Source organism: Miniopterus schreibersii, assembly GCF_964146895.1.
Source record: "Miniopterus schreibersii genome assembly, chromosome: 15".
Classification (NCBI taxonomy): Eukaryota; Metazoa; Chordata; class Mammalia; order Chiroptera; family Miniopteridae; genus Miniopterus; species Miniopterus schreibersii.
The window spans coordinates 42,656,800-42,680,394 of record NC_138115.1 but is presented as its reverse complement, the minus strand read 5'-3'; the positions used below and the strand labels follow the sequence as shown (position 1 = coordinate 42,680,394).

Genomic DNA, 23,595 nt, shown 5'->3' with positions numbered 1-23,595 from the left:
AGCCCTTCATTTTTTTCTGAAAAGTCACTGCCATTTATTCTGAGGAAGTATTTGCGGATTTGTATATCGGGACTTCTCTGCAAGGAAGCTCATCACGGCCTTGTTTGTGCATGGGCAGAGCTGGAGGCTCCCTGAGCCACGGGAAGGGGGAGAGGGCTGGTCACATAGACCCTGGTACATCCATGACTGGCTACAACAATGCCGATAGTGGAGAGGGAGTGGAAGAGTCTACTTTCTTCTTTGTGAGTCTCAAAGTTTCTACAATGAACAGGTATTATTTTTGTTATTAGGAATAAGGCCTATAACTTATTTTGTTTTAGTGTTTTTATCTTTATTTGTTTGACCACTGATGGAAAATAGTTTCTCGCTCTTGGATCAGGACTGGGTTGGAGTCAAAGAATCTTGGCAGTGAGGTGCTTTGCTGCCCTTAACTCTCTAGCTTACAGGAAACAGGACATGGGTGTGCAGATTGCATTTGGGAACCAAACTGGTGCTCCCCTGCTACAGAGATCTAAAACACAACATGGAAGAGTGGGCTGTTCTGGGTTATGCTGGGTCATTTTCCACTCATATGTCTGTTCACAGCTAGACCAGAGGCTGACATCATCCACCGTCTAATTCCATTTGGGAACTGGGCTGTAAATTGCCAAAATGTAGCCCATGAGTGCCCTGGCCTCCTCCCCAGACTCACACACCCACTCAGGTTCCACCCAGCCCAGCTAGACTCCTTCAATCTTCTTTCAGACAAAACATCTCTTTAGGACATTAAATATTTGCAATGCCCTCATTACTATCCTGAAATGAATAAAATGTATTTCTAATAGATCCTAATCCCTGCAACAACCAAGAGAGTTTCAACAAAGTTCCAAAATGACCCCCAGGGGGGCAGTGAAGCCCCAGCAGTGGGTTGATATTGACATCATGCTTCCCTGACAGGGTCTGGCACACTCTCATGATCTGGCAGGCCCTGGAAGGTCTGGTCCCTGTGTATTTCTCCAGTCTCATCCAGCCTCTCCTACCCTTGTTCCCTCCACTCCAACCGTAGCAATTTGCCTTCCTCCAGGCTCAGAGCCATTGTCTGTGTCATAGAGAATTAACTAGGCGTCTGACCTGTCTGGGGAATAAGGAAGGGCTTCTCCGAGGAAGAGATATTTAAAGAATGAGGAAATAGCATTACCAGAAGTTCACTGTCAGTACTTCATCCCATTTCCTGCTGAATAGTATTCCATTGTATGGATATATCACATTTTATTTATCCATTCATCAGGTTATAGGCACTGGGTTGTTTCTACCTTTTGGCTGTTATGAGTAATGCTGTTATGAACCTTGTGCACAAATTTTTGTGTGGACATGCTTTCATTTCTCCTGAGTATATACCTAGGATTGAAACTGGGGGATCATACGGCAACTCTGTGTCTCATAGTCTGAGGCCCTGATTGCCAGATTGTTTGCCAAACCGGCTGTATCCATTTGACAGTCCCACGGACAGTGTAGGAGGATTCTGATTTCTTCGCTGCTTGGCATGATGCCTTTTTTATTGCTGCCACTCTATTCGGTGTGAAGTGAGTGGTATCTCACTGTGGTATCGATTTCCCTACTTCTATTAACTTCAGTCTTCTGGGGATATGAGCCAGTCAGGCCTAGGTGGGCCCCACCTCTGCTGCCAACAGCTGTGTGACTTTAGTGCCTCAGACTTTCCACCAGTGTCCTCATTTGTCAAACACATTACTTCACTGGATTCTCAAAAACATCCAATAACACATACATGGTATACAGTATGCAATTCCTAGCACATCAGCAAGAATAGGAGGCTCGAAAAATATAGCTACTAACAGCAACAACAAAAAACCCAGTCCCTTAGAGCCAACAATTGTGACTGTATCTCTGGTCTAAAGAGGAAGACCCAAAAAACCTAGACCATCATGGCCACAGGATTATAAGGATTCACTGAAACGACACGTCAAGTACCAGCATCCACTTAGAAACTCGCTTTCTTTCTATTTTTCTCACCTTCTCATTTTCTGACAGTGGTGGACTCAGGAGAGGCCCAATGCAAAGAAAGGAAGCTGTTTTCCAAAGGCAGGACCTTTTCAGCAATTTCTTAAGGTAACGTGTTGACAGGTCCATTGAGCAGACCACGATGAAGACACTTCAGAGAAAATTTAGGACAGAAGGGTCAGCATGTTCAGGATGCAAGTGAGACATCAACGGTCAAGACGAGAGCCCCATAGAATGCCCAAAGGGTGACACCATTTTAGCTGCTTCCGCCCTCCCCCAATGTTAAAACCTGGCTATGCATTTTCCAACAAAGACAAGTGAGCACCAAACACCTAAGGAGTTACCCCAGAAAAGAGGAGGGGGAGGAGAGTGGGGAGCAGTCAGACAAGAGGCGCAAGTAGACAGTCCTAAATAGTCTCTCTGCTGTAATACGACCACCCTGCAAGGGCAACTTCACTCCCAGGGGATCTGCTCAAATCAACCAGCAGCCACAGGGAGCTCCCCAGGGAGGGAAGAAGGTGTAACAATCCCTGGGCATGGTTTTGTGAGGGGCACACAGAGAAGCAATTCTCCAAATCTTTGTTGTCTTCTTTGGAACAGGCCCCATCAATGTCACCTGCAACCTGGCACAAAGGCCACGGGCGAGAGCTGAGGAGCTTAAAATGAAACAGATTTCTCCTCTCCAGTGTTTGTCCACCAGTCTCATAGACCAACACGGAGTCTTCTCAACCCTGTTCCCTTTGTCGGTCAAACTCATAGACCACGACGGAGGCTTCCGATCCCAGCCTTTGCCCACCATCACTTGACTAACGTATGTCTTCCAGCGCTCAGGTAGACCCTGTCTCACTCCATCCATCTTTTAAGGATGGGAGGTTAACTGGTCCCCTTTATTTGGCTGATCAGATCTCTCTTAGTCGGAACCCCTCCCCCACCCAAATGCCTTGCTCAAAATCAACACTGCTTAGTACAATTTTTTGTTAGTAGTGGCTAACATGCCTCTACTTCCTAATTTTTGGTCCAGAGCGACACCATTCTTAGAGAAAAGGGAACTCAGTCCCCTTCCCTTCAGATTTAGCCCAAGCAGGAAATGAGAGGCCCCTCTACACACACCACAATAACAGTGTTACGAATCTATGGAGAGCTCGCACCCGTGTCCAGCTCCCTGGGGCTGGTCCACCTCAGCGGGCCCCAGCTCCCTGGGGCTGGTCCACCTCAGCGGGCCCCAGCTCCCTGGGGCTGGTCCACCTCAGCGGGCCCCAGCTTCTGGGGCTGGTCCACCTCAGCGGGCCCCAGCTCCCTGGGGCTGGTCCACCTCAGCGGGCCCCAGCTTCTGGGGCTGGTCCACCTCAGCGGGCCCCAGCTCCCTGGGGCTGGTCCACCTCAGCGGGCCCCAGCTTCTGGGGCTGGTCCACCTCAGCGGGCCCCAGCTCCCTGGGGCTGGTCCACCTCAGCGGGCCCCAGCTTCTGGGGCTGGTCCACCTCAGCGGGCCCCAGCTTCTGGGGCTGGTCCACCTCAGCGGGCCCCAGCTCCCTGGGGCTGGTCCACCTCAGCGGGCCCCAGCTTCTGGGGCTGGTCCACCTCAGCGGGCCCCAGCTCCCTGGGGCTGGTCCACCTCAGCGGGCCCCAGCTTCTGGGGCTGGTCCACCTCAGCGGGCCCCAGCTCCCTGGGGCTGGTCCACCTCAGCGGGCCCCAGCTTCTGGGGCTGGTCCACCTCAGCGGGCCCCAGCTCCCTGGGGCTGGTCCACCTCAGCGGGCCCCAGCTCCCTGGGGCTGGTCCACCTCAGCGGGCCCCAGCTGCTGGGGCTGGTCCACCTCAGCGGGCCCCAGCTCCCTGGGGCTGGTCCACCTCAGCGGGCCCCAGCTGCTGGGGCTGGTCCACCTCAGCGGGCCCCAGCTCCCTGGGGCTGGTCCACCTCAGCGGGCCCCAGCTCCCTGGGGCTGGTCCACCACAGCGGGCCCCAGCTTCTGGGGCTGGTCCACCACAGCGGGCCCCAGCTTCTGGGGCTGGTCCACCTCAGCGGGCCCCAGCTCCCTGGGGCTGGTCCACCTCAGCGGGCCCCAGCTCCCTGGGGCTGGTCCACCTCAGCGGGCCCCAGCTTCTGGGGCTGGTCCACCTCAGCGGGCCCCAGCTTCTGGGGCTGGTCCACCTCAGCGGGCCCCAGCTTCTGGGGCTGGTCCACCTCAGCGGGCCCCAGCTTCTGGGGCTGGTCCACCTCAGCGGGCCCCAGCTTCTGGGGCTGGTCCACCTCAGCGGGCCCCAGCTCCCTGGGGCTGGTCCACCTCAGCAGGCCCCAGCTTCTGGGGCTGGTCCACCTCAGCGGGCCCCAGCTCCCTGGGGCTGGTCCACCTCAGCGGGCCCCAGCTCCCTGGGGCTGGTCCACCTCAGCGGGCCCCAGCTCCCTGGGGCTGGTCCACCTCAGCGGGCCCCAGCTCCCTGGGGCTGGTCCACCTCAGCGGGCCCCAGCTCCCTGGGGCTGGTCCACCTCAGCGGGCCCCAGCTTCTGGGGCTGGTCCACCTCAGCGGGCCCCAGCTCCCTGGGGCTGGTCCACCTCAGCGGGCCCCAGCTTCTGGGGCTGGTCCACCTCAGCAGGCCCCAGCTTCTCAGGCTGTGGCCTTGTTCCTGTCCCCACATCCCTCTTCAAAATGACCACTCCCCCCTTCACCATTCTTGCTGCAAACACTACAATGAGTGGAGAGTCACAATCCGCACAGCCCGGTTTCAAAACAAAGCAATCGAGAAAGGTATTTTAAGATTAAATTTTTTTAAAAGAAGAAAAAAATAGAAGGGAGAAAGAGTGGGGAACAAGAGAACAGGCCGGGCAACATCTGTCCTGGTGGAAGACCCCTGCGCTGGTCACACTCACGGCCCGGACCTTGGTCCTGGTGGCTCCACAGGTGACCCCCCCTCAGGCGACCCCGCTTCCCCGGCATAAGTACGGACTCCTCCAAACAGGCCTTCCTCGCCGACCGCCTGGCCCTCCCTCTGAACCCGCGAAGGCAGGGGACCAGGGGTCCCCCTCTCCCGCCGCCCGGGCCTCGAGGCCCGGCACCGCCTTCCGGGCGCAGCGCGCGGGGCGCGGGGAGGCCCGCGCCGGGGTCGGGCAGGGGCCGCGCGGGGCGCGGGGCGGGTTTCAGCCTCGGCGCCGCCCCCGCGGCCCGGGTTCAAGGCGGCGGCCCGGAGGCGCCGACGTACAGGAACTTTGCCCGCGGTTTCCATCGGGCGGCGGCGAGGCCACGCGCGGGCGGCCGGAAGCGCTCGGGACCCTGGGGTGGCGCCGAGTTTCGGGGCGGGGGTTGCACGGCCAACTTTCGGGGAAGCAGTCTTCCTTCCACCTGGCCGCGGCGCCGCCGTCCCCCGCCCGCCCTCCCGCCCGCCGCGCGATGCTCCGGGGGTTCCGCGCTCCGGCCGCCCGGCGCGCCCCTCCCGGCACCTGGATCCCCGCCTTCCCGGGCCACTGCGGGGACCCCGGCCCCGCGGCCCCGCCTCTCTTACCATCTGCGCCACTTTCAGCAGGGCCCCGTGGGTGCGCGGGTAGACCGGGTCCACCAGCCCCTCCGAGGGGCTCGCGCCCGGCGGCCCCGCGCCGGCCCGCGGGCCGTACGCGCCGCCGCTGCTGCACGTGGTGCGGACGAGCCCGGCTCCGTGCGACATCGCGCGGCCCCTGCCCGCCGGCAGCCTCCCGCCGGCCGAGGGGCAGAGGGGGCGGGGCGGGCGGGGCGGGCGGGGCGGGGCCCGCGGTCCCGGCGGCCGGGAGGGCGGGGCGCACGAGCTCCGGGCCCGTGCGCGGGTCGCCCGTCCCGCTGCGGCCGACGGGGCGGGGGCGGGGGGCGCGCGCTTTCCCGACAGGCACCGGAGGGGGCTTGCGGGCCTTCCTTACCCAGGCGAGGCCGGGGCACAGCTGCGCCCGGGCCCCCCGGGACGGTGTGTGGGTGCCGGGGTGTGCCAGGGCGCCTGCTTTACTGAAGTGTAACGCACACACACTAAAAAGGCCCGAGCCTTTCGCGTGCAGCTCCATTAACTTTTCGGTGTGTCTACCCTTGTGTAGCCACCGCCCAGATCAACAAGCAGAACATGCCAGTTCCCCCCAAAGTTCCCTGGGGCTCCTTCTCTGTCTGCCTTCCCTCACTGCACCCCCTTTTCTGCCAAGCCTCAGGTAACCAAGATATTCTGCCTTTTGCACTTTAGTTTTGCCAATTCAGAGCCAACTGGAATCCCCAATGTGGGGCGCAGCGAAGAAAGAAACTTTATTCAATGCACACAGCTCCATTTTGATGCAGCGGGGCTGTGAGAGCAGCCTGGCTGTGGAGCAGCTCAGGGGCCTCCCAGCTCGGAGGAGCCACAGGCCGGGAGCAGCAAGGCTGCCAGCTGCAAGGCTGCTCGGATGCCCCGAGGCGGGCAGCTCTGCTCTGCTCCACGCCCCTTCATCTGGTCCCCCAGGGCTGTTTGGTGTTTCACCTTTGCTTCAGCTGCAGCAGGTAAACACCATCTTCAGTGGAGAGGGAAAGTGCGCTCTCCCGGCCCCCCGGGAGCTGACTTAGACAGAAGTACAGACCCACGTCCCGACTGGTCCAGCCTCATACGAATGAGGACTTCAGATCCTCAAGCTTGATTGGTCCAAACGGCACTGTCCTAACTGGTCAGAATGGAGCCGCTCTGATTAGTGGGTGAAGATGCTGATAGGGAAGGCCTGGGACCTATTGGATGAAATACAATTCCAGGAACTCCTTTTTTCTTTTTTTAAAGAATATTTTTATTGCTTTTTAGAGAGAAAGAGGGAGAGGGACAGAGAGAGAGAAACATCGATGTGAGAGCGGCTGCCCCCTGCACACCCCGAAACCTGGGCATATGCCCTGACTGGGAACCAAACCGGCAACTTTTCAGTGCACAGGATGAGGTCAACGAACTGAGCCACACCAGCCAGGGTGCCAGGAACTCCTTTCTAAGGGCTGGCTCAGACGCCAAGAACACTGGCAGGCAGTTCAGTGCAGGAAGCAGGAGGCTAAGTGCAGGCTTCTCCCTGAAGTACGGTTTGTGTGTGAGACTTTGTGTAAGCACTGTGTGGTTTGTGTGTGTGTGTGTGTGTGTGTGTGTTTAAAATTTGAGTCCAGTTAGCTCCCAGGAGCCCTTTCTCAGGGTCCACAAAATACTAAAAATAATACACAAAAATGTCATTTGTGTCTCGCTCCTTTCAGCACAGTACATTTGAGAGTCTCCAGTTGTACCCAATAAAGCTGTGATGAACACTCTGGTTAAGATTTTTTTGTGAACATAAACTCTCATTTCTTTGGGGTAATTATCAATGAATGGATTGGCTGGGTCACAAGTTGAGCTTATGTTCACTTCCATTAGAAGCTGTCAAACAGTCATTCAAGGAACATACGATGTTGCATTCCTTCTGGGTTATTTCTTAAATGAAAACAGGGCTACCACAGTGAAATATGTTATCAGTGTTCTTTTTGAGCAGAGTGTCCCTGTGGCCAAACTTGTAACTTTACTTGGAGATAACATTTAAAAATCTCCTTTATGAGATCACTGGATGCCAGAGCTGTGCTGTCATCAGAAGACTGTCGTCAACGTGGCAGTCTTCATAATTCTATAATGTGGAGATACCCATGCAACCTGTTTTGACAAGTCTCCCAGACAATTCTGGTGAACACTCAAGTTTGAGAACCAGTCATTGCCAAAGTTGAGACATTGTTAATTTCCATGACCAAAAATAAATTGTCTCTGATACCTGTCTTTAGACAGCAGTCACAGTGCCTGGTACATCCATTTCTTTTTCTGTAAAACAATGATAATTGCATCTAGGGGCTGCTGCTGTGACGATGCAGTAGACATGCAAGCATTCCGTAACTTTTCCAGCTCTGTGCCCCCAGGCATGACGTTGTCATTGTGGATCATTTTTCATGTAGATTTACATTCTCACTCATGTACTTGTCTCAGGCTTCAAAACCCCACGATGGAGATGACAGAGAGTCTTTGTGGAAGTGAAGGATTCAGGGAAGCGGAAAACCAAGCACTGGATCATTTCTACTCCTCCGAGCGGCCTTCATCCAATCCTCTAGGAACCTTCTAAATCAGTGATTTTCAGTGTAAGCTCCCCAGACCAGAAGCACCTGGGAACTTGTGGGAAATGCAAATTCTTGGGCCCCACCCAGACCTGCTGAATCAGAAACCTGGGGGGTAGGCTAAGCAATGTGTTTTGATAAGCCGTACCTCCCCACACCACCCCCATGATTCTGATGCATGCTGGAGTTTGCTGAGCCCACCAAAGTTGAGACTTTGTTGGGTTTCTCTGACTGCTGTTGGCCACTGTGCTACCAACCCAGATAGGAAATAATGACTGGTGGTGCCACTCTGTCCATCACTTCATCATGATCACTTAAGAACTTGAGCAAGATGCTTGGCAGTACAAGGGCCATGTGCTGGCCTGGTGTTAAAAAAAAAAAAAGGCTCCACACTCAGCTTTCTTATTGCAATGACCAAAGTCAGGTCATGAAAACTCCTTTAAGAACCCATCCTTCCCTCTGCTTCTCTTTCTAGGATCTTTCCATGCTATCACCACCCTTAAGCAATAGCTTCAGGAAGGCCTGAGTCGCCCAAGTGGACTCTCAAACTTTCCTTTTTCTACCCTTCTATTGATAACGAGCACTGGTGCTAAAGTTGATTTATCCCATCATTACCACCCCGCCATCTGCCTAAGGCCCTATGGTGGCTTACGATTAGGAAGTAAACCAGAACCAAGATTTTATGCGTTTGCTTGAAAGCCATTTGCCAGGATGTCCTGTGTATTGGTTAGGATGCATACTGTTGCCAAGTAACAGAAATTGGGCCAAGCAAGGTGGGTATAATTGCTCATGTAATTGCAAAGTCCCAAGTGTGCCAGCATCCGGGGCCAAATTAGTTCAACAGCTTAATGACATAATCATGATGAAGTTTCGTCTCTTTTCCTTCCAGTCACCTTCATCCTATGACTGGCTCCCCCTTGTGGTCACAATATAGTTTTGGCCAACAGCTTCCTGCCTACATGTCCTCAGAACTTTTCCCAGAACTCCTGAGCAAGCCTTGAGTCACACCCCATCCTTGATCCACTCAGTGTCACCAGGGGATGCCATTCCTTTGGCAGAGCTACAGGCTCCATTCCTAGAGCCACAATGGGGTTAGCTTCCCTGAAGGAGCTGGGGTGCTAAGTGGGTGGTGTGGATACTGAATAAAAACAAGGGTAGTTAGATAACAAGAGGAGGGAGAGGAGATGTGGGGGAGACAGTAAGTTATTCTGAATATTCTATTTGAAAAATCTGCCACCGACAGGGATGTTTTCTCAAAGCATACCTTCTAAATGAAATGTCTCCTCGGTCAACAACTTTCTTGCCCCTCACCATTCCTAAGTGTCTGAAAAGTCATCACGTCTGCGTTGCCAAGCACTTCCCCCCAAACCCTATCTTCTTTTATACAGACATCAAACACCTAAATTTACTTACTCCCTAACTTATAACAATATGTAGTGGAACCTTCCTTGTTGTCCTAAGTCATCGACACTGGACCATTTATCTCACTTTCCCTCAGAACTCTGCCAGAACTTACGTGAAGCCAAGGTAACGAACGAAGGCTTCTTAGGTTGCCACCCTTTAGTGTCTGTGTGCACACTAGCCTTATATGCCAGATTTTTTTTTAAAGATTTTTTATTGATTTTTAGAGAGAAACATGGATGTGAGAGAGAAACATGGATCAGCAGCCTCTTGCATGCCCCCTACTGGGGATCGAGCCCACAACCCAGGCATGTGCCCTGATCAGGAATCGAACCAGCAACCTTTCGGTGCACAGGAGGATGCCCAACCAACTGAGCCACACCGGCCAAGTTTGGATTATTATTTTTCTGTGAAAAATCATCTTTCAACTAAAATAATAATTGTCTAGGGGACAGGAGTATAAACTCTAAATTGATTTTTTTCCTACCCAGGGCTGCTTCTTCAGTTAGTGTTTTTAATTGTCTGTGTTCTACACAGAGATAGTTTATGTATTTAAAATCTTTAGTGTGCTGATGCCCTGAAGGAATTTTCCTATGAAGGAAGCAATTTAAAAATCTACAAAGATAACTGATATTGAACATTGTTGTCTCTAGCTTCTCTTGTATTTTCAAATATTGGCTAAATATTTATCTTTGGGGGCTCTGAGTTGGAAATAGCAATGGAGACGAACTGCCTGAAGCATTTCATTGATCGGCCATGAGTGGGTAAATACATCAAATTAAAAACCCACCCAACTCCCTCAGAGAAAACGCTCTGGTTTTGGAAGGGCTGAGGGGTGCGTGCAGACGGCGATCACAGGTGGCAGAGAGGGGTTCAAGTGCACTGTGCACTACCCCTCGTTACCACATTTTTTAAACCCCAGAAACCTATTCTCTCATTATGTTGGCTGTGTTGCATGTGGCTTTCCCCCACTTCTTTCTTAAGAGAAAAATTAATGCAAACCCAGTTAGAAACTTACCGCTACATCTGAACAAGACACTCATTTTGTTGTCTAAAATCCCACGCTTAAAAATTATTCTTGGAACAAAATCTCTCAGTATTCAAAAGGGGAAATAGTAATTTCCTTTCAGTTAAAAATAAATGCTGTTTTTTGTTTTGTGTTGTGTTTTGGTGAACTCTCAGGGCAACACAAAAGGTCATGTTCCTGAAAAACCACCAACAAGGACAAGACAGCAAGTGACCTGCATGGACACAGGCGAGTCATTGTTTTCTTGAAATAGGTGTGTTTGCTGCTACTGGTTCATGACAGACCTACAGTTGTAGTCTGTTTGGAAGATATTTCAATGTGGTTTATGGAACTTTTTACCCCAGAAATTACTTCCTATTAATGCAGGCATGATTATAGAAATCACAGGCACATGTGGGGGGAGGGGGCAGAGAGAGAGACGGACGTAAAAGCAGGCTTCTTTCTTTATGACTGCTTCCAGAAGCAGACCATTGTAGGTTATAGTTTTTCTGCCTTTTATGGAGACTTGATTGCAATATAAAGTACTTAGAAATACCCTACAGAGCACGTGGAAGATGACTATGACTCTGTGAGTGTGAGAGATGAATGGAGCAGAGCATACACATTCTGGTGAATTATTTCTGCTTTTCTTGCAACATGAGTGAGTTAGAGGCTGTACGGGTCCTGCAGGTCTCTGTCACCGAAGCTCCACCTTCGCGGCTTGCTAAATGGTGGGACTCAGAGTGGCCTCCTGTGCCCCTAACACCCACCCACTCCCACACATCTGCACCCTACACCACCTCTTATGTGTGGTACCCCCTCCCCACTACCTCTCTGGACCCACAATTCAAAAACATTCTTCACTGTGCCCTTCAAAGGTCTGGGGTGGGTGTTAGACACTGAAGAAATCCCACCTCTCCTCTATACGGGTAAACAGAACTTGGATACGGAATTAGAATCAGGTAAGTAGGAACCCAACACAAACAACAAACAGAAAGAAACAAATCCGTTAGAGAGGGCAGAAGAGCAGGGGTCGCAGGGGTCACGTCCACAGAGCGAGAGCAGGGCTGAAACTCTCTTCACTGTCATCAACTCTACTTAATGTTTCTGTGGTTTCTTGTTTTTCAAAAGAAGCTCCTGTTGAAAAATCACCCAAGATACACTGCTGTAGCAAGAACCGTCTGCCCAAAAACACTTCCTCTAAGTGCACATCTGCCTGGCCCACCGGGTCCTTCCCACCGGCTGATAATATAGAGTAACAGTGTGACGGAGCATTAGTGCTGGAGACTGGAGACTGGAGAACTTCTGGTCCAGTATTTCCCATGAAATATGGTGCACATGCCACTGTGGGCAGCAAGATTATTTTAAGGTACATACAAGTATTTATCCTTTTAATGGTTACACACTGACTTTAATATGTATTAGGAAAAAAAAATACCACCAGCACATCAGTCACTGGACTCAGCAGCGCCAATTAGGGTGGGCTCATTACCAACATCCAAGGTCAGTGTCTTAATGCTCTCTGGGCCTACTGATTAGCGCGTGAGAATCAGGGACACTAATGATCCCAGAGTTGGGGAGATGGGTCTCTCCTACCACCCCGGCCTAGTGGCCATGGACAAGTGTCTCCTAGCAATATTGTACCTGGACAGCCCTGAGGATGATGGACAGCACCCCACCTTGGGCTTCAGCAACAGGTCTCCTTCCTCAAATCAGTACAACAGCATCCAAGATTTTGAAACATTTAATCAAAAAAAAAAAAAAATCTGGCATTTTAAAAGTTAGGGTTACAAACTTGACACATTCTTAATATTAGCATTTGATCCATTTTTACATTGTCTAAGAAAATAATAATAAGGTCTATGAAGACATCAATGAGATCTTTAAGAGGTCTTATAACCTATAGCACTTTGCAAATAAGCATCCAGTTTAATTGTAACAAACCACTGTGAGCAAAATTTAACTAAGTATATAAAAACATTAGTTAAATACAGTTCTCTGGAAATATACATTATACCTACAGCTGTTTTTACAGTGAGACCCCCCCCCCCCATAATTCTCAAAATGGCTAATCACTGTACGGTCCTGGATCTCCAAGCTATAAAACTGAAATATGTGTTTCCAGCGTAGCAGATGGTGACCAGGAAGGCGAAGAACTGGAGAAAACAAAGCATAAAAGAAAAGGGGCTTAGGGCAGATTCTAATTGGCAAAAGTCATCATTTCACCTCCACTGAATCATGCACTCACAGCAAGCATCCCCTGACTCCAGGCTTTCTCATCTAAAACTGCTTCATTGGTTCAATTACCTTCCTTCTGAAATGATTTCTGGCTGTGCTTTTCTTTTTGGGAGCATATCTGGAAAGCCTACAGTTTTGCTCGAATAACCCCAAGGTATTCACTGAGAAAAGCATGTGTATTTCTAACTTCGTATAGTAGTTTCCCCCTTATCTGCAGGGGTTACATTCCAAGGCCCCCAGTGGATGCCTGAAAATGTGGATGGTACCAAACCCTATATATACTACATTTTTTCCTATACATACATACCTATGATAAAGCTTAATTTATAAATTAGGCACAGTAAGAGATTACTAATAACTAATAATAAAATAGGACAATTATAACAATATACTGTAATGAAAGTTATATGAATGTGGTCTCTCTCTCCCTCTCTCTGACAATCTATCTGATAACCAAGAAGGCTATTAAGTGCTAAGGGGCAGGGAGCCTATATACTGTTTGGATCCGAGGGACAAAGGGATGATTCACATCCCGGACAGGAGAGGGTGGGATGGTGCAAGATTTCACCATGATATTCAGAATGGTGTGCAATTTAAAACTTATGAATTGTTTATTTCTGGAAGTCTCCATTTAAGGTTTTTTGGACCGTGGTTGACTGCGGGTAACACATTGCAGAAAGCAAAACCACGGACAATGGGGGACTCCCGAACAGGCAATCTTAGACCAGGGCTTACCGTTAGATTGCCACAGGGTCGGTTAACACAAATGAGTCGAACAGACAGGAGGAAGTCATGAGCCCATACGAGGTGTGTGGCGAGGATGGTGAGTTGGAATATGCAGGCCCCTCTTATGGAGCAACCCCCACCCAGTTCAGCTGATTCTTGCTGAGCCCCGTGCTGCGAAAGCCTGTGATTTTTTAATCTCATGTGCCCCATGCTCTCTACCTTACACAGCAATTTTGAAATATAAGTAAAGAATATAATGAATACCACATATCATCAATCAGCTTTAACGTCATCACTTTGGCATTCCCGTTTAACGGCGCCCCCCCCCTTTTGTGGATAGAGTATTTTAAGGCCAATATTAGACAAACTTTCAAAATTAAGTTTTTAAATTAGGAAAACAATACATGCTTATGGTTGAAAAATGCACACAGTACAGATGCATATTAATTAAAAAGTAGAAGCCCCTCTCTGTTGGAAAGAACCTCTCTGTTGGTGTATATTTATTTTTCTAAGCATTCTCAATGCATCAACAAACATTTCTACTTAAAAACAAAGAGGCCTGGCCAGTGCGGCTCAGTGGTAGAGCATAAACCTATGATCCAGGAGATCACAGTTCGATTCCCAGTCAGGGCACATGCCCTGGTTGTGGGCTTGATCCCCAGCAGGGGGTGTGCAGGAGGCAGCCGATCAATGACTCTCTCTGGTTGATGTTTCTATCTCTCTCTCCCTTTCCCCTCCTCTCTCTGAAATCAATAAAAACATATTTAAAACACACACACACACAAACCCCAAAGAGGATCATCGCGTGCTCATTTTCTGCAACTCTCCCCACTTAGACGGCAGTCAATAGAATTCTTCTTAGAATGCCTCAAGTATTTTTTTCTCTCCCTCAAATACTGATTTTGTCCCAGCCCTTTTGTTTTCACTCAAGCACAGCCTTTCAGCCTCTGCACTTTGGGCATCAGGAGGCCCCACCGATTTATGTCGCTTTCAAACCAATGAGCTAATTGCCAATGCGTCGTACTGCAGGTGGTGCTTTTTCCGGCAGATCCCCAGAGGGTCTGGGGGAGCAGGGAGGAGGTGGTGGGGGGTGACTGGCTCACTCACCGATGAGGCCGCCCAGCTGTTGAAGTTGTGGCTGTCCCTCTCCGGGGAGACGGAAGACGCGTCCACAATAGCGGCCGAGAGGTACAAGACGAAGGCACTGCCGTTAAAGCACAGCCCCTGGGGAGACAGAGGGCTGGAGTGTTTGGGGGGCAAGGGGAGGTCTGGGCACCTCTGAACCTCAGAATCGGACAGAACTGCACCCCGGGTGTGGTAAGGAGCTCATCTGGACACTTGGGGGAGGGCAGGGGACTAGGGCTCTGAGAAGGCAGCTCACCCGTGTTTTGGGGAGAGGAGGGTTTTATATCATCTCATTCACAGCACCCCAGACACCCCGCCGTCCCCCCGCATACACCCAGGCTGCACACTGCCCCTTCAGCCCCTTCTCTCCCTCAGTTTGCATGTTCCTTGTTTCATCCGACGTCAGCTGTGGTGACATACTGGCTGAGGAAGGAAGGCCGCGGCAGGTGCCACCAGTGAGCAGTGCCTCAGCCCGTGGCCCCCCGCAGGAGCTGCACCCTGGGCACCTGGGCCCGCAGGGAGCTGGGGGAGCGCTGTCCCAAAGCAGGCCCAGCTGACTTTCCGATCCCTCGCTCTAGGCAGGGAGGGGCATGTAATGAGCTCCTCAAGCCACTGCAAGTTCTTTAAAAAGCCAAATGCATGATCATCGCACCCAAACAAAATTGAGCTCTAGACAGAACAATCTGCAGTAAGAAGCCAGCACCCCCCTTTCCACCTCGGCTGCTGCCTCTGGGGTTCAAACACTCACTTTCACACGAATGGAGCCATATAGTTATGCAGAGGAATTTTTAAAATTGAATTTACCCGGGTGACATTGGTAGATAAAACGATATAGGTTTCAGGTGCACAGCCCTATCGCACGTCATCTGCACACGGTACTGTGTGCTCTCCACCTGCCAAGTCTCCTTCCATCACCATTTACCCCCCTTTACCCTGCAGCTGAGCAGAGTTTTAAGTAAAGCGTTGAAGGAGCAGCTTCCTTCCCCCTGACCGCTTATAGTAAAATGCAGGACCCACGGGCAGATGACTCGATCCCCCCCCCAGCTGGAGGGCGGCGGGCGGGCTCCCTTACCACGGTGGTCCAGGGCACCTGGGGGATCCTGGTGTAGGTCATGGTTATGTAGATGACCAGGAAGAAGACCGTGAGCACCCAGTAAAACACAGCCACGAACATCACCCAGCCGAAGGCAGGCACTCGGAAGTACTCGGTTCCGGCGATCAGCGTCCAGACCAGCAGGCCCAGGACCTGGGAAGTGACCGAGGCCATGGGGAAGGGAGGAGGCAGGAGAAAGTAAAGGAAACAAAGACGACAGAGGAAACAACCATTAGAGTGTCAGTGACCCCCTTGCGCACATATACACACACACACACACGTGACTTACAAACGCAGTGGGGGTTACACACTTACATGCCTCCGAAGGCCAGGAAGGTAAAAGGAGCGAGCACAGTAGGCTGGGCAGAGACCACGGCAAACAAGGACACCTACGTCTCATTTTAAGGGGCAGTCTCTACTCAGCTCCGGCCAGCGGTGCGCTGGTGTTGCTTTATTTTTTTCCAGGAGAACACAGAAACTCAAGTTTCTACATGACAACCTTGATTTTTAAATGATGGCACTAACAAGAGTTTTAAAACATCGTGGGGGGCAAAGCAACACACATCTGTGGCTAGAATTTGCTCCCAGCCCGATACCCATCCAGGGAACAAGTGCAGGTCCATTGGAGGTGGTCCCTGACTGACCTGCTCTCAGGGATGAACTCTGAGGAGTCTGCCCCTGCTCCAGTGGCCTCCTCGCAGGCGGTCAGAGAGCTCTCAGGATCCACCATCAGCAAGGGCCCCGTCCAGCTCTCAGGAGCCACCATCAGCAAGGGCCCCGTCCAGCTCTCAGGAGTCACCATCAGCAAGGGCCCCGTCCAGCCCCGGCACTCAGCATTTGAACACGAGCCACACGTTTATCCGGCGACACTCACCAACACTTCACCTCTGCTGACGAGCAAGACCAAACCCCAAGCCAAGTCACTGTCACCACTGACTAAAGGACTTCATCAGGGGAGAAGACCCCGATGGACATCCTAGGCGTGTTTAGTCCTGGACAAAGGAGGCCAGAGTGAGGGATGCATCTCATGTTCCAGGGCTTTTCAAGGACCGCGAGGACTTTATTCCTAAGCCATAAGAAAGTTAGTATCCAAAGACCAAAAAAAAAAAAAAGAGAGTGAGAGAGAATGAAAAAATAAAAAGGAAAGAGTATCTAAACCATAGCCCCAGGAGACAGCATCAGGGGTCCCAGATGGGCTTGCTGAGTGACTGGGGACAAATGATTTCATTTCTGTTTTAGCTTTCCTCATGGTAAAGGGAACAGAACACCAGGGCAATTTTAATCACAAAGCAGGGAAGGTCGCTTTCATGTATTTGTTTAGCAATTGAGAGCATCTAAAACGTGCCAAGCTTCCTGCTCTCAGGCCCTGAGAACAGAGTGGGGCAAAAACAGCAACTTAAGTCTGGTGGGGCGAAATATCTGAATAAATACAATTATGAAAGAAATGCTAAAAGAAAACAAAGGGTGTAACAGGGAGGCAGATCCTCGCTGGCAGGCGTGAGAAGTGTGGGGAAGGCCACGCTGAAGAGTAACCTGAAGTCGGAGGGAAGACACGTGCTATGCAGAGAGCACAGCACAGGCGAAGGTCTGGGGGGGGAGCTTTCTGCCTTCTAGAACCTGTTAGGAAGTGCAGAGAGTAAGGATATTGGTGCAAAACACTGGAACGGTTGGGGAGGGTCAGATAATGTGGGCCCAGGAGTCTGTATTTTATCCTAAGGGCAGTGGGAAGGTTTTGAGCAAGATCACGATAAGATCAATTTAAGTTTTCATAAGGCCACTCTGGCTGCATGGTGAGAAATGGACACATGGAGGGGAAGGGTAGGTGGGAGGGGACCAGTTCAGAGACTGTCACGATAATCCAAGTGGGAGAAGATGACAGACAGTCGGCCATCTGCATCGCTGGTTCCACATCTGCGGATTCAACCAACCGGGGATAAAAAATATTCAGAAGGAAAAAGGGTTACGTTGCTGACGACGTGTGCCATGCAGGTAGCCCTGCGGCGCTGCATCTCTTCTCCAGCCTCCTTCCTGAACAGGAGGGTAATGAGCTCTGCTTAATTTTACAATTAAGTACAGAGTTCTTAACACAGCTAATGCTTTGGATGACCCAGGGTCATCACGAACAGAGTATTTCAATTACTGCCTTGTGCTATGAAATGAGATTGCTTGCCCCTCCTCTGAATGGTACCAGATATTTGTGTTTTTCTAAGAGAATTTTTTAAATTGGAAATCATCAATGGTCATCTCTGCTCTCCTCTGCCCTTTGTGTGCACATGCCCACGAACATCTTCTTTATTCTAGCATCCTACAGACTAAGAAAACAGATGTCTTAAATTTTTAAAAATCATACTGAAAAGACACAATAAGCTTGTGAAGACTCCTGTATAGTCAGGTCTATGCAGCCTGTGGGCTTCGTGACAGCTATTCTGCTGCTCAGAGGAATCACCTGATGCCCTTGCCGAAGGGTCTCATTTGTACAAATATCTCCCGAGTATTTATGACGAGCCAGGGGCTTTTCTAGACACTGTGGGTGGGGCAGGAAATGCTACACTGCTAGGATGGCTGATTTATTTGACTTTAGCCTTGATTGGCACGACCACCACTATTGCATCTGAATTTCAGCCTTGAAAATGGACAAGTGACTTCTGACGATTAACTAGGCCGCCCGAGGAGCACTGTCCCAGCTGTTCCCAGCTGGCTCTGCCCAGAGCAGCTGCGTTGTTCCGGATGTGAGTTCAGCACACCTATGAAATACCTCACTGGGCTTTAAATCATTTACCATATTAATTCCTCGCAATGAAGTGGCACTGGAAATCAGCTACCGAGATTTACTCTTATGTGCCCTGCAACGAGGGAACCAAACAGTGTTACCCTGCCTGGCTGCTCTTCTCCTGATGTTAAACACACAGGCAACATTCATTCATTCACTCATTCATTCATTCATTCATTCACTCACTCACTCATTCAAAAACCTCCCTGAGTACTCAAGGGTAGAATCAGACATAGTCTCTGCCCCTGGAGAAGGTACATCAGTGGATATTTAACTATAAACTGTGATAAATCCTACGAAAGGAAACTAGGCCGTATGAGAATGTAAAGCATAAGGACCCAAACAAGTCTGGAGGGTCAGAGGAAGTTCGAGAGTTGAACAGGTGACTGGGCGTTAGCCAGGCAAAATTTGCGTGGTGCAGAGGACAGGGAAGCTGATTCTTGCTGTTTTCTTGCTGTGCTGGGGACATAGCATGACCTAGAATGCCCCCAGCCAGCCCCCTCCCAAGTGCTAATCTCTGGGCAGAAGGAGGTTCTGGCAAAATCAGTAGATGCCTCAATGCAAAGCCATCCCCAGTTCTGCAAAACAAGATTGCCAGCAGCTGCCCACTAATGAAGGGCCACCAGGGAGAGCCATGCTCAGGACAGCGTGGGGCTGATCATTACAAGGCCCTTTTACCTCTTGGTCTCTCAAGGGACCAGCTGGTTCATTTTAAGTAGAAACAAATGGAAAGAAAACTGGATGGCAGCTAATCCTATTTGCTCTGACGGTTCAGAGAGAGTGCTTTTAACACAATGAGTTCCGAGAAATCCTGGAAGAAAGTTGTTGTATCACAGAGGTTGACATGAGATCCCTCTCAGGTCAGCAAACACGCTCTGAGCATCTGCTACATGCCAGGCACAGTGCTGGGTGCTCAGGGTTCAAAGGGGAGCAAAGCTCAGAGTCCTGACCCCAAGGAATTTACTTACCATCTAGCATAAGAGACAAACAATTCAGCTCACTCTTCCTCACCGGGTGGACAACTATGGCCCGTGGTCATGTGCAGCCCACTGCCTGTTACCTACAGCCCACGGACACAGCCATGCTCATTCATGACGTATTATCTATGGCTCTTTTCATGCTATAACGGCAGAGTACACAGCCTTTGGCTGCAAAGCCTAAAATATGTACTGTCTGGCTCTTTACAGAAAAAATTTAGCCAACCCTGTCAACCATCACACATACTCTCTGCACTAGGAAATACACACAGAGCACATACACGTACTCACATTTTTGTTCCCTGCATTGTTTCAAATAAACCAGATTATTAATACATCGAGCCAGAGAAGATGACAGGACAAAAGCGGGGATCCCTTCCCTGCACCATCAGGGAACCACAGCATCCTCAAGCTGACCGCTCCTTACACCTGCCGGGCATTTTCCTTCCAGAGTCAAGGGGACTCCTCCAGCCAGTCATCTCCATCCCATTCCGGTCAGCAAACACGGTGACCTCCATTTACCCACTAGAGGGCGGCCAAACACTGCTTCTGAAGGATTAAGGTGCTACAGTCTTGTCTACAGTTCTGACACACCGCTTGAAAATAGGCTCCTCTTGAATGTAGAGACTTGGTCCTGATGAACAGAGTTGGCAGAAATGACACATGTGACTTGGGTCATAAAAAGGGCACATCCCCCACTATCTCGATCTTGGATCCCATGCTCTGGGGAAGTTAGTGGTCATGTTGTGAAGACATGCAAGCAGTCTCGTGGGGAGGCCTACATGGAGAGGAAAAGAGGCCTCCATCCCTCCAACAGCCAGCACCGACTTGCCGGCCAGGTGGGTAATGGTGGATCTCCTAGTCCCAGTCAGGCCTTAAATGACTGCAGCCCCAGGGGACATCTCACTGATGTCAGGAAAACACCTGAGCCAGAACTGCCCAGCCTGGTTGACTCTGAATTCCTGACCCACAGACATTATGTGTGATAATAAATGTTTACTGCTATTTTAATCTAAGTAACAGATGACTAAAACACCAAGTTCCATCTCAATTGGGCTTGTAAACAAAGGGCACTGTGATAGAACGGACAGAGGACCTAGGTTTGTCACTAACTTGCTCTTTGAGCCATAGGTTAAGCCATTTCCCCTCTGGGCCTCAGTTTGTGCCTCCACAAGATGGGTACAGCACCATCTAGGCTGCTGCAGGGTCTAAAAGGTAATTTGTGATCTGCAAGATCTAGGTGAACAGCAGTGACCACTAGTCTCATGTTTTTTCTTCCAGGAAACATGATTTAATGCTTAGCTTAGCTGGCATCTTGGCAGTGAGGGTCCTAGAGTACTTAGCCAGTGAGAGAAAGGGAGTCTATGCTCATAATTAGAACCACTGGGCTCAGGGTACTGCGGAATCGCTAGAGCAGAGTTGGCACGCTTTGTCTGTAAAGGGCCAACTAGTCAATATTTTCAGTTCTGAGGGCCATATGGTCTCTGTCACAACTACTCAATTCTGTCATTGCAGCATGAACGCAGACAGAGACAATATGCAAATGGGCGGGAGTAATTGCTCCACGGAAAAACTGTATTTACAAAAACAGGAGGCGGGATGGATTTGGCTGGTGGGCTATCATTCGCCAACCTCTGCCCCCGAGCCTCCCTTCTCTAAGTGTGTGGTCCCCAGGGCAGCAGGATCAGCATCCCCAGGCATCTGTCAGGAATGCATGCTCTCAGGCCACCCAGCTCTGCTGGACCGGCCTCCCTGGGAAGGGGCCCAGCACCGTTTTCACAAGCCCCTCTAAAGCACGAGTTAGAGAAGCCCCACCTCCTGTCCCTCTCTGCCACCTGGAGCCCTGTGCACCAGGGACTTCAGAGGGATCTTGGATGACAATGACCTGAGCAAAGATCTTCGCAGGCCTCACGAAGAACACTCATCATCTCAACATTCTCCATGAATCAGTGAAAAATTCATCAGCAAAGCAGCAGCGAGTCCCAGCCAAGTCTATTAGGATTTTCAAGACAAGAGAACAAACTGGTAAAAAAGAGTGAAGAGCCTGGATTCAGGGGTAGCCTGAGGCCGCCTCTGGATGGAGCCCTTTGTGGTCAGAGGCCAGCCTGGCTCCCAGCTCTACGTGCTTCTTTAAGCAAATTTATCTGAACATTGGTTTCCTACTGTCTTGGTGAAGGGTGTGGGTATAAAAGGCAAAGAAGGGAAGGAAAAAGGGTATCTTTTAAGGAACAAAAGAGAGATGCAAGGCTTCTAGGATAGCAGCACCAAGAAAGGTGAGAAAGGAGTGAGAGGGAGGTGAGAGTCACTATACAAGCGTCTCCACTTCTACCTGGGAAAGAGACACTTCATCCCATAATGACCATGGCTGTCTGGCCTGTAAGCACCACCATTAGTCTAACGTATTACCAGTCCCATCCCTCTCGTCTCATTTAGCCACACGACAGCCAAATGATGGAGGCATCCTAATCCCCATTTAGGCAGATGAACTGTGGCTCAGAGCAGTGAAAGGCCACGTCCAAAGTCATGTTCGACGAAGTGGGTGGAGCCCCAGCTCCCAGCCAGGCCCGAGGAGCCCTATCTGCTACAGCGCCTCCCAGCACTGCCCACAGGTCCACGGCTCCATCTGAGGTCAAGGAAAACCCTTACACGCACGAGCCTTGATGTGTGCCCACTCCACTTCATCCCAGGTCGCCCGCGGGGCCTGCTCACAGGTGAACCTGCCTCTTCCTACCTGGGACAGCTCCACCTCCGTCCTACCTTGAGGCACCAGGGAGGGAGGAGATCAGACCAGAAGGTCTGTGGGTAACAATGTAATATCAAAAGTCACAAACTGTTCTTTAATGTCAGTCTCAAAAGAACCACAGTAAACATCCAACAGGCAGGATTATGAAATGCTTCCCTCCGCCAAAGACGCCGAGCACCTGCCCCACAGCTGCCAGGTGTGAAAAGTTAGACCCTCTGGTGGAGAATCATCTCGAGGTGGGAGGCCCACCGCTCTGTCTGGGCTGCTGTTTGCTGGAGTCTGTCCTTCCCTGGATAGTTAGCTGCCTCCGGGTGCAGGAAATGCAACTGTGATTCATTGTTGAGTGAGAGTTCTGACCTCACAGCTTGCAGGTCTCCTGGCATCCACAGAACTGAAAGGGCCCTGGCAGACGTGCCTGCCTCTTAGGGATGCACACTCCTTTGTTGTATCCATTCGTTCTTAATTCTGTTTCCTGGGTTATCAGGTCTTTTGTTGCAAACAGAAGGAAATTTAGGAAGTGAGTATAAATCGTAACAGTTCATTCAGGAAACACCTGGGAACAGGCAACCTTCAACACATCTGTTCTTCCTAAGTTAGCCTTTGCCCTGATGGCACCAGCTGGCCCAGGCGCAGTGGGGTCCAGTGGCAATGGTCAATGAAGTCACAGCTGCAGATGTGGAGAAAGGTGAACATCTCGCCCCTAGACACAAACATTTTCAAGCAGACTTTCCCCTGGGCCAGCTGGTCTGCTTCTGATGGGAGATGTACACCTCACCAAAGAGTCTTGCGGCTCGTCAGCCAGTCCACCTGCCCCCCAAAATAACAGAATGGTCCAAAGGATTACTGATGTTGAGCATCTTTGCATATGCTGTCTGGCCAGAAGTATATCTTCTTTGGAGAAATGTCTATTCAAGTCCTCTGTCCATTTTGAAACTGGATTTTGTTGTTGTTGAGTTGTAAGAATTCTTTATACAGTTTGGTCATTAACCCCTCTTCAGATGTTTGATTTGTAAATACTTTCTCTCATTCTATAAGTTGCCTTTTCACTCCGTTGATGGTTTCCTCTGCTCTGAAGAAGTTTCAAAGTTTGATGCAGTTCCCTTTTGGCCTTTGCTGCCTTTGCTTTGGGTGTCACATCCAAGAAGTCATCAATGAACACAATGACATGCCCGGATTCTCTAGGTGGAAAACGCTGTGACGTCTGACTAAGGCGCGCCAGCCCCAGACCAGCCGGGGCTGAGATTCGCTGGAGCTTGAGCCCATGCAGCCCTTCTCATGTGCTTCATATTCCAACAGCCTCGGAAGCTCAGACAAGCCTGGGCTCTGCCAAGAGACGCCAACAGAGCAGCCATCACGGGGTGCGTGATGGCTTACGGCATCTGTGACAGCTGAGTCTTTTGGCCAAAACACAGTCCCAATGACATACTGGCCTGGCTTTTATTGGCT

General features: G+C 50.7%; 2 protein-coding genes across 2 annotated transcripts in view; both read right to left on the bottom strand.

Annotated features, from left to right (window-relative positions):
* CMTM7 (CKLF like MARVEL transmembrane domain containing 7) overlaps window positions 1–5,696 on the bottom strand; it is a 34,585-nt gene extending 28,889 nt beyond the window's left edge. Inside the window, exon 1 of the mRNA XM_081159811.1 lies at window positions 5,495–5,696. Coding sequence (XP_081015937.1) covers window positions 5,495–5,653 — 159 coding nt within the window. The 5' untranslated portion in view covers window positions 5,654–5,696. The remainder of the gene's footprint in view (window positions 1–5,494) is intronic.
* Window positions 5,697–12,205: 6,509 nt separating this feature from the next.
* The window catches only part of CMTM8 (CKLF like MARVEL transmembrane domain containing 8), a 53,385-nt gene continuing 41,995 nt past the window's right edge, over window positions 12,206–23,595 (bottom strand). The window contains exons 2-4 of the mRNA XM_081159264.1: window positions 15,639–15,812; window positions 14,549–14,665; window positions 12,206–12,633 (exon numbers count right to left, since the gene is read on the bottom strand). Coding sequence (XP_081015390.1) covers window positions 12,550–12,633; window positions 14,549–14,665; window positions 15,639–15,812 — 375 coding nt within the window. The 3' untranslated portion in view covers window positions 12,206–12,549. The remainder of the gene's footprint in view (window positions 12,634–14,548; window positions 14,666–15,638; window positions 15,813–23,595) is intronic.